The sequence below is a fragment of the Bradysia coprophila genome, chromosome II, assembly GCF_014529535.1.
Source record: "Bradysia coprophila strain Holo2 chromosome II, BU_Bcop_v1, whole genome shotgun sequence".
Taxonomy (NCBI): Eukaryota; Metazoa; Arthropoda; class Insecta; order Diptera; family Sciaridae; genus Bradysia; species Bradysia coprophila.
The window spans coordinates 11,694,500-11,705,746 of record NC_050735.1 but is presented as its reverse complement, the minus strand read 5'-3'; the positions used below and the strand labels follow the sequence as shown (position 1 = coordinate 11,705,746).

Here is an 11,247-nt window from a genome sequence, read left to right as displayed (position 1 = left end):
GCCAGGTATAACTTTGGTGTGATGTCCCAGGTGTCAAAAGTCAATGAATTCATTCTCGTTTCTGTTGGTTTTCAGAAATGAAGCATAGAGTGTAGATTCTACACTGTAGAATTATGCAAATCTCTGATAGTTGCAGTATTGTAAACAAGGCAAGAAACGGGAGGAATTTCGTTTCTTTTCGTTTTACTACAACGAGATTCTACCCCAGTTGTAAAAGTTTAGCTAGTGCAAATAGACTTATATGTATGCTGCACAAGTTAAGCAATAGAATTTATCTTTATAATTTTACATCAAAATTTAATTCCATTTCAGTCCCAAAATCTAACTCTTTGAATCTTAGCAAATAAATTTTTGACAGAATGGTAATGTTAATGTTTTAATGTAAAATTCTGTTAAAATCTCATGGTGCCACTTTTCTGTTCCTACATTCTAAAACCAGCCACTGCATTGCATTTTTAGTTGTCAATGTTTTCGTTTTTGTCACTGTTCGCAGTGCTTGAAACGTCAAATGTCAGTAGCTTTTTATCGGTTTTCCAATAAAGGAAGTAGTATATTCAGCGTTTGACTAACATCCTCACAGGACACTATGCGTTAAATAAGTATCTATTTCGTGTAAACATTGTAAGTAACAAATGATGAAATGATGCTGTATGTGTTTGGGAACCCTAAAGAGGATTTACAATGGTATGTTGCTTCAGTAAGATTCAAAATAAAAACTCTCCACAGGGAAATCCCAACATTTTACCGACAAATCCCAATTGTTGATTCTTCAACATCACTAGCTACTAGCTAGCTTTTACTTTGTGGCTTTAGGGGTGAATTTGAGAATAAACACTTTAATTTGGGCATTTTCATGGCAAACTCAAATTCGACGTTCCAACATCCTCCCACCAATTATTTTCTCAAAATGATTCCAACAATTTTCCTCCCACCATTTTTACGTCCACAAATTCGACGATTTTCATGACTCTGTACATCGATCACTTCTTGTCCATCTTCTTCTTTTTCCATACATTGATCCATGCTTTGATCATCTTCAGAAATTGTCCATACGTCGACAAAGTTCAGAATAAATCCATACTTCGATCATCTTGTGCGCATAAATCGACAATTTTTTCCTTTTGTCCGGGGGCGCCAAATGTTGCTTCTTCAACACTACTAGCTACCAGCTAGCTTTTACTTTGTGGCTTTTGGGGTGAATTTGAGAATAAACACTTTAATTTGGCCATCTAGCCCGTTTATTCTGCTGATTTTTCTAATTCACCGTTTTCGTCCAGAACACTTGATACATTCTACATTTTCATGGCAAACTCAAATTCGACGTTCCAACACCAATACTATTACCAGGAAATTTGGTCGAATTTTAGTGGAGAAGAGGAGAAGAATGCATTATTTGCGCTTGGTCCCAATGAAGTAACTCGAAAGAAAGACATTTTCGAAGAGTTGCAAGAAATATGCAATTCAATTTTAATTTTATTTTAGTTAGTGAATTCGTTAGTAAGCGGGCGTGACGCAAGTCCACTACCAAAAATGTTTTTACACATTTTTTTGTGGACGGCGGAGCATATTTGCTGCAAATTTTTGACTTCTCCCTAACTTAAATATCTGGAATCTAGTAATCCATACGAGGTCTACGAGCTATCACACGTTACTGCAGCTTCAAAATTAACCGAGACACGGCAGAGTAAAAGTAAACCTAACAGGAGCGGTTCATTATGGAAACGTCAAATGGGGGACCTTATACACTGTATGAAAATGAACTCAAATGAACACTGACAAAATTGATTTGACTTTTCTTTGCAAAATATTAAGCTGCTAGATAATGCAAGTCCCTAGTCAAACTAGCGCTCCTGCCTGGGTTAATTTTACTCTGCCGTGGCCGAAATATTAATGTTTGTATGAAAATAAGCAAAATCTCGAATTATCAGATAATGCAAATTGCCTATGTTAGTTAGTTTCATAGGTAGTTAGTTCCTATGGAAAAGTGGATCCAGCTATTCCTAAATGTTTCTATAGATTTTCCTGAAATTTTGGTTATAGGATAATAATGGCCCAAAAATAAGAATGGAATTTTCATAAGTTGGATACAAAAAAAAATGTGCCTCATAGTGGCAGATGATTCGGCTGTCTACCATTCAAATTCCATCTTTCAGGACGTATTTTTCCATATTTCTTCAACCATTTTCCTAACCGTAGTTTCCTCAACATCTGCCACTTGTGACGCATTTTTTTTGTAAAATTTCTAAAAATTTTTGATTTCATCGTGTGTTGATAAGACTTTTGCGTACAGGTGCAGAATACTTCACCTCCAGCGATATCAGTTATTTTGTAAATAAGATAAAGGACCTGCGTCACATTTACCCTTTAAGAGTATTTTGACTGATTTTGATTACCATCAAATACATCGAGACAATGCATGGAATAAAGTCTATGACTAAAACATTTTGTTTTGTAATTCAAAAACAATATTTAATCGTCTTGCATGTTTAATAATTTTCAATTAGATCTATTAGATCATCATATACGATTTGACGTACATCTTTTCCCCAAATATAATCCAGATGATTGAAATCTTCACTTTCACTCAGTTGTTGTACATAAACCACGTTACTCAGTTGCGATTTCAGTTTCTCAACGTCTACATCAACGGTTGTTAAGTCTGCATCAGAATGGAATAGAGCCACTGGTGCGGTCACTTTTGTTAGATCGTATTGTGGTGGTGACGGTTGGCCATACATCTGAATGTTACTCCACCCAAAATCATATTTCTGAACTTTATCTACTTTCACTAGTTGTGCATACTGCAAGAATTGACCCCACGCGAAATCTGCTGGTGAATGACACATATAAACTGGTAGTCGATCCTGATTAAATAAAGATAAAATTAAGGTCGAGCGATGATTTACTGAGTCTGCTGTGAAAATTTAAAAGCTCACTTCGTCCATATGCGAACTGTAACCAAATGCCAAAAATAGTAAATTTTCACATAATGTTTCTGTTGGAAGTGTACAAACGATAAACTGCAGCAAACCTTGTAGATTGGTGCTCGGTATAAATTGAGATCCGTAAGTAGCCTATCTCAATCCAAGTTAAAATATTAAAATTCATCAACGTCATATTAGATGTAAGGATTAAACATACGCCCAATACAGTTTCGAGCTGATTAGCACCCACATAGAGAGGACTTGTAGTATGACTGAAATATGTGACTGGTGCAAGTCCGACAAAAATGGAAATTTTCTCGTTGTATTTTGGGTTCGAAGAAAGTAAAGCAAACATCGTTGTAGACCCTTGTGAATGACCGATGTAGATAACTTTCGATTTTCCAGTCCAATTCAAAACAGCGTCAATAACAGCTGGTACATCAAATTGAGCAATTTGATCCCAGGAAAATTGCCAGTACGGACCAACTGGAATATCTGAATTTCTGCTTGCGTTGACATAGCCTTGTGAGTAGCCATTTCCACGTGCATTCGGCAAACATACATAATACCCTATATCAGCTAACAAGAATGCTGCATTTCGGGCAAAAATAAAAACACTTTAATCAATCAAGCAAGTCATTGGCCTATTAATCGCATGAACCTAAGGATTGATCCGGATAATTTAAGACAAATGAACTAGAGTCAGCCATAAGACCATGCCATGCGATGACCGGATTGAGAGCAGGATTCAGTGCAGTCGAATTAAAAACGCAATGCACAGTGAGAATATAGCCGTCTTCTGTTGTTACACTTTCTGTGTCCACTTCATATCTATAATACTCAGCAAGTTCAGGCTGTAAGATGAATTATTTTGTAGAGACAATTTTTTACTTCAATTTTAATTAGGAATTAATTCAGACAGGGTTATACCATTTCTAAACCACACAGTTCCAAATTATCTCCTATGTTTTCGGGGCCACTCGGTACTACCACATCTCCCACACCATCTAGCAGATCCCCAATTAAACCTGCATCACTGTACCCCCAGTAAATGGACAATATACAGAAAATTTTGGGAAAATTCAGCATTTTCCTGTCTTTATTTTGAACCGTTCACTTCAATGAGTTGACGAAGACTCAGGAAATTATCATTTTGTTTTTTTTTTTGGAAATCAATCCTTTCCTTATTTCTTTCCAATTAATACATTTGTGCAGCTGCGTTTATTTTTCAAAAGGTACTTGTTTTTTATTTAAACTGTTATCTGTCTTAGGTGCCATTCAAATACTCACGCTAATATGGTGGGAGCGAATTTCATCAAAAAGCGAACAGAAAATTGGAAGGCCAGCTTTCAGAAAAATAAAGTTGACAAATTATAACCACTTTAGCGTCAGTTGAAGAAATTTTTCGACTAAATCGTAATCATTTACTTTACCATGTAACCATTTGCTTACGAAAAGCATGTAACATCGTTTAGAGGTAGGTTGGAGGGGAGGGGTCTAATGTTGCCGAAAATATATGAACTATATGAATATTCCCTTCAATGACACATAGTTATCACCAGATCTATAAATTTGGCGGTAAATTTTTATTAGACAAGTGTCTTAAATAAAATTAAACGAATTGTATTTGTCTTGAATGACGTGCAGATATTACCATATGTAGAAATTAGTCGGCGAATTTTTATTTGATGAAAGTGTTGAATTAAGCACTTATTCATTCCTTTTCTTTAAATTTAAAACTTCAAGGCCGAAGTTTCGTGTATACCCGCGTTAAATGAATGTTTTTTTTGCAAAAATGTAAGCCATAAACCTATCGTACAAAAAATACGATGAAAAATTGAATTTATTTTCAATGATGACGAACTTAGAGTCGGTTAACTGGTTCGTATTGGTTTTTATGACATTTATACCGGTGCCACAATGATACACAATACTAAATTTCATCATAACTTTTGACCAAATGGAACTGACAATGTGATGCAGTATATGGGGCGATAGCCTAGCATCGGCAGTATCATGTCATAGAAAACATTCTTGGTGCAGTGACATTGCAGTAGATGGCAACTGTTTTAGAAGAATTTAACGAAAATCTGAGTACATCGGTTTCAAGACCGCTGGGTCCTTGGGTATATATCCTGATAGCTTTTATAAGTATATATCCTGATCAGCCTGATTGTGCTGAAGTTGTTACATTGAATTGTTGTGGTATATGTTCTACTGAATGTTCAGGTAATATTGTCACTTCTCAATCTAATACCGGCGATTGATTTGTTACCCCGAAATTTTTCTGAAACTAAAACAGACTATTATTAGACGATAAATCATGCCCGCACGTTAGTTAGCGGGCGTGACGCAAGTCCACTACCAAAAATGTTTTAACAAAATTTTTTTGAGGACGGCGGAGCATATTTACAGCAACTTTTTGACTTCTCCCCCTTAACTCCAACGACCCTCAAACTAGAATATCTGGAATCTTGGAATCCATACGAGTTCAACGAGCTATCACACGTTACTGCAGCTTCAAAATTGGCCGAGATATTGAACTTCGAAATATTGATGTTTGTTTGAAAATAAGCAAAATTTCGTATTTTCAGATAACTCAAATTGCCTACGTTAGTTAGTTAGTTAGTTAGTTAGTTCCTATGAAAAAGGACGATTTCGTAACTTCTAAACGTTTCTTACGATTTTCCTGAAATTTTGGTTATAGGTCAATCTCGGGCCCTAGATCAAAATAAGATTTTAAAAAATGGGGGTATGCAAGCGTTTTTGGGAGCTAGGACTCCCGGAAGTTTCCATACAATGCCATATAACAGCGTGTATACGATCGCTGACCTACCGCCGCAACGCAGAGTCTGTCAAATCAAAAATCAAGCCGAGAGTAAATCTAGTGCAAAAGCTGGCAGGTACGACATGGGGCTGTTCAGCAACAACGTTGAAAATCACAACACAAGCCATGGTTCTGTCAGTCGCAGAATACTGCTCACCGGTTTGGATGAACAGCTGCCACACGAAACTGGTCGATGTAGAAGTAAACAAAGCTCTCAGAGTGATAAGCGGTTCAGTGCAATCCACTCCAATTGAATGGCTATATGTCTTAAGCAACATACCACCACCTTCTATTCTACGACAAGAAGCTGCTTTAAGAGAATGCAAAAAGATCAGCGAAAATATAGAACTGCCCATACACAACGACATTCTAACAGCACCGATAACATCGAGATTGAAATCGAGGCAACCGTTTTGGCAATTTTATAGATTGTCTGGAGACATGGACTCGCGTAACACACGATGGAAAAAGTGGTGGCAAGACGCCACGGTCAAAAACAAAGACCTCATAACCGATCCAACGAAGGAAACGAAAGGAATGAATTTACCAAGAAAGTTGTGGTTGAGACTAAATCGTATTCGTACAGGCCATGGCTGCTGTGCATATATGCTACACAAATGGCAATTCATTGAATCACCACTGTGTGAGTGCGGTGAAGTTCAAACAATGGAACATGTTAAGTATTGTAACATCCATCGCTTCACTGGAGACTTACAGGAAATCAACGGGGTAAGCGAGCGTTTCATCAAATGGCTGGAGGATTTAAAAATAGAAATTTAGTGAAAAGATCAAAGATCAAAGAATGTAAAAATGTAAAATGTTGTAAATGAATGTAATTTATTAAAAGTCATTGGAATAATAATACAGCGTGTGTTGTGTGTGTGTGTGAAAAGAAATAATTTTTTTTCAGCTAGTAATTATGAATTATGATTGGTAAATGTTGGAAAAAGTGTTTTGATGGATTTGGGTTATTTTCGATATAATTGAGGTGTTCCGAGGTTGGTTCCTAAATTTTGGGATGAGAGATGATTCCTCTGGCACTACCTAACTTCCATTGGATTTTTCGATGGATTTGGGTTATTTTCGATATAAGTGAGATGTTCCGAGGTTGGTTCCTAAATTTTGGGATGAGAGATGATTCCTCTGCCACTTCTTAACTTCCATCGGATTTTTCGATAGATTTGGGTTATTTTCGATATAAGTGAGGTGTTCCGAGGTTGGTTCCTAAATTTTGGGATGACAGATGATTCCACTGGCACTTCCTAACTTCCATTGGATTTTTCGATGGATTTGGGTTATTTTCGATATAAGTGAGTTGTTCCGAGGTTGGTTCCTAAATTTTGGGATGACAGATGATTCCTCTGGCACTTCCTAACTTCCATTGGATTTTTCGATGGATTTGGGTTATTTTCGATATAAGTGAGGTGTTCCGAGGTTGGTTCCTAAATTTTGGGATGAGAGATGATTCCTCTGGCACTTCTTAACTTCCATCGGATTTTTCGATAGATTTGGGTTATTTTCGATATAAGTGAGGTGTTCCGAGGTTGGTTCCTAAATTTTGGGATGACAGATGATTCCACTGGCACTTCCTAACTTCCATTGGATTTTTCGATGGATTTGGGTTATTTTCGATATAAGTGAGTTGTTCCGAGGTTGGTTCCTAAATTTTGGGATGAGAGATGATTCCTCTGGCACTACCTAGCTTCCATCTGATTTTTCGATGGATTTGGGTTATTTTCGATATAAGTGAGGTGTTCCGAGGTTGGTTCCTAAATTTTGGGATGACAGATGATTCCTCTGACACTTCTTAACTTCCATCGGATTTTTCGATGGATTTGGGTTATTTTCGATATAAGTGAGGTGTTCCTAAGTTGGTTCCTAAATTTTGGGATGACAGATGCTTACTCTGGCACTTCCTAACTTTCATTGGATTTTTCGATGGATTTGGGTTATTTTCGATATGAGTGAGGTGTTCCGAGGTTGGTTCCTAAATTTTGGGATGACAGATGATTCCTCTGGCACTTCCTAACTTCCATCTGATTTTTCGATGGATTGGGGTTATTTTCGATATAAGTGAGGTGTTCCGAGGTTGGTTCCTAAATTTTGGAATGACAGATGATTTCTCTGGCATTTCCTAACTTCCATCGTATTTTTCGATGGATTTGGGTTATTTCCGATATAGGTGAGGTGTTCCAAGGTTGGCTCCTAAATTTTGGGATGAGAGATGATTCCTCTGGCACTTCCTAACTTGCATCGGATTTTTCGATGAATTTGGGATATTTTCAATATAAGTAAGGTGTTTCAAGGTTGGTTCCTAAATTTTGGGATGAAAGATGATTCCTCTGGCACTTCCAAACTTCTATCGGATTTTTTGTTGGATTTCAGCTGTTGTCGACATGAGTTGCTTACAAAACTAGTTACCCTTACACCTAAACTTCCAAAAGAACTGATATCCGCCAAAAAACCCTAAAGGGTAAAAGTGTGACGCAAGTTCAAATAGAGAAAATAATGTCCTGAATCATCTGCCACTTGTGACGCAATTTTTTTCTAAAATTTTCTATCTTAAATTTTTTGGTTCAATTTTTTGTTGATAACACTTTTGCGTTGAGGCGAAAAATGCGTCACCCTCAACGATATCAGTTATTTTGTAAGTAGAAACAAGGACTTGCGTCACACTTTTACCCTTTAGGGTTTTTTGGCGGATTATCATCCCACAAAAACCACAAAAGAGGAAGAGGTGACGCTAGTTTAATAAATTAAACTTCCAAAACATTTGATATCGGTTTTGGTGATGCATTCTGCGCATAAACGTAATCAATTTTTTTACCCAAGAAAATTTTAACAAGAAAATATGTCGACCGAAATTTTACAGACGAGATTTTACGACGAAAAATTTTACAAAACAAAAAAAATGCGTCACAAGGAAAGCCCTCTTTAGACAATAATAATATAATCAATAACTATACTCGTCTCGTATTATGATTTTTTTTTAATTTTTCGAATTTGATTTTAGGCGCCTTAAAAATGTTATGAAGTGAAAATACAGCGTCCTAAGCTTTCTCAAATGATCGATGAGGATAAAAAATAGTGACTGTAAATGGGTTACATAAATATAAAAATAACAAGCAGAATGGCAGGTGAGCCTTGACCAGTTCCATCGACTCTTGATGCACATATTTCTGGGCTTCGGCCTGTTCGTTGGAACTATAAATAAATAATCATCGAGCAAATATCTATGATTTAAGTGTCCACAATATTTGATGTGTAATGTCAACCCGCCAAAAAACCCAACAGAGTGAAAGTGTGACGCAAGTCCTTTATCTTATTTACAAAATAACTGATGTCGCTGAGTATGACGCATTCTGCGCCTCAACGCAAAAGTTTTATCAACAAAAAATTGACCCAAAAAATTTAAGAAAGAAAATATAAAAAAAACAATTGTGTCACAAGTGGCAGATGTTTAGGAAACCACTGTTAGGAAACATGGAAAAATATGTCCTGAATCGTCCATCGCATTGTGACGCATTTTTTTTTCTTTAATTTTTTGGGTCAGTTTTTGTCGATAAAACTTTTGCGTTGAGGCGCAGAATGCGTCATACTCAGCGACATCAGTTTTTTTGTAAATAGAAACAAAAACTTGCGTCACAATTTCACCTCTTAGGGTTTTTCGGCGGATATTTGAATCACATAAATGTTTGGCAAACAATCCAAATCCAAAAATTCATCATGTAAACACATGTGAGAATATTTCCTAATATTTAAAATTCCCACAACTGCATTCTGTCGTTGCACAATGTCTCGTATGCTTTATCTAATATCCCGATTTTATTGTGCCCATAACAAAACGATTCCGCTTTTCATAATAAAATGGCAGGCATAGACATAAATCCGAAAATTTAAATAAATTTCAGCCTAATATCTTTATCATAATACCCCCGGTGACACTAAATGTATTTAGCATATTCTCTAAATAATCCAATTTGAGGAAAAAAAATCCCATTCTAAATACCATAAATGACTTATTTTCAGCAATAAATTCTCCCGCATTCACGTCACTTTTACTTTAGCTTTTGCTTTTCATGCATAAATAAATTACGTATACAACGCGTTGACTACAAACCGTATAGTCCTGACACTCTGTGTGCAAAGCATTGGATTGCTTCCACCAAGCCAAGCATATATGTGTGTATAATATGGATATTATGAAGCTTATTGCAATATCTCACCGTTTTGAACATGAACCATCACACATACCGTTTAATTCGTTATTAACCTCTATGAATACAATATATGTATAAATTGGAGCATCATACACACACTTTCGGTATATATAATACGGTTGATATGATATAGAAATTGAACCGAGGCAACAAGATTATTGCCGGTCGATTTAACTTTGGGTGAACTATATCTATTTATCGGTTGAGTTGAATGTTAAACGAAGATATCCACTTTACAAGTTTTATGTGGTAAAAATGATGAAAAAGAAGCAGCAATATCACTGTGTAAGTGTATATGTACGAGATGTTTCATAATTTTAACAACGAAAATTATGTACTTACAAGGACGATTAGGCAGGGTTGACTGGCCCGATAGTTGCTGGTTTATATGTTTCATGTTGAATTATATGTATAGTCAAGATATCACTTTTGACATGGTCTAGGTGTTAGTGTTCTCTGCAATTGGTACGGCAATTTTACATTTAAAATTTCAGAAAACGTTAGCGGATACCGCAGCAATACCAGTATGTCTGCTACTTCACTTCTGTGAAATATCTCTTAGTGTTTAAGAGTCAATTCGCCAATTTTTCGACCACTTGGAAAATAGGCTATCTCCGATTTTATTGAATTATAGTTCATTCGATTCGTTGTTCAATTCTAGCGAACGGGTAAAAAGTTACGCAAGTCATTGTGTATACTTCCAAAACAACTGATATCGTTGTAGGTGACGCTTTCTGCGCTTGTACGCAAAAATTGTAAAATAAACATAGCTAACGCCGACCCGTACGAAACACCTATTCGTATCAAAAGCCTTTAATGTGAAACTCTTCATTTCTCTTACTTCATTTTCTTCTCTGCTGAAAAACTATTCTCCCTTTAAAATCACTTACATTATCCACTCTTTGCCTTGTTATCATATACAACTAAATTGCCGGAGGCAATATAGACAGCCCCGTACGAAGACAAATTTCATAAATTCCTATTTAAACAGCTATATACCGCTATATTTACCTATATTTCACTGTAAATAAACATTTCACAGATAAATATATGCTATTATATAGCTCTATATGCCTGTATATAGCTCAATATAGCTGTATATAGGTATATATAGATGTCCGTATATGGAATCCCTGAAACCCCACACACATAACAAATTATTTCCATGTTAACAGAAACTCTCTAAGTATCATTTTTCCCAAGATATTTCTATTTTACTAAAATCCAATATGGCCGCCGGCAGCCATTTTGTTAGGAGACCGGAAATAGTACCGAC

General features: G+C 36.2%; 1 protein-coding gene across 1 annotated transcript; it reads right to left on the bottom strand.

The window, feature by feature from the left end:
• Window positions 1-2,447: 2,447 nt before the first annotated feature.
• LOC119073304 (lipase member K-like) lies at window positions 2,448-4,074 on the bottom strand. The gene is made up of 5 exons (XM_037178690.1): window positions 3,855-4,074; window positions 3,586-3,778; window positions 3,142-3,515; window positions 2,937-3,074; window positions 2,448-2,864 (listed from the first exon to the last, which is right to left on the bottom strand). The coding sequence occupies exons 1-5, from the start codon at window positions 4,011-4,013 to the stop codon at window positions 2,487-2,489; spliced, it is 1,242 nt and encodes a 413-aa protein (XP_037034585.1). The 5' UTR covers window positions 4,014-4,074; the 3' UTR covers window positions 2,448-2,486.
• Between the last annotated feature and the right edge of the window lie 7,173 nt (window positions 4,075-11,247).

Bases quoted from the DNA above. Each gene is read 5' to 3' on its own strand.
- LOC119073304 (XM_037178690.1), bottom strand. From the start codon at position 4,013: ATGCTGAATTTTCCCAAAATTTTCTGTATATTGTCCATTTACTGGGGG. The intron at 3,779-3,854 runs GTATAACCCTGT...TTCATCTTACAG, and splicing joins AACTGTGTGGTTTAGAAATG to CCTGAACTTGCTGAGTATTA. The intron at 3,516-3,585 runs GTTCATGCGATT...CCCGAAATGCAG, and splicing joins TTATCCGGATCAATCCTTAG to CATTCTTGTTAGCTGATATA.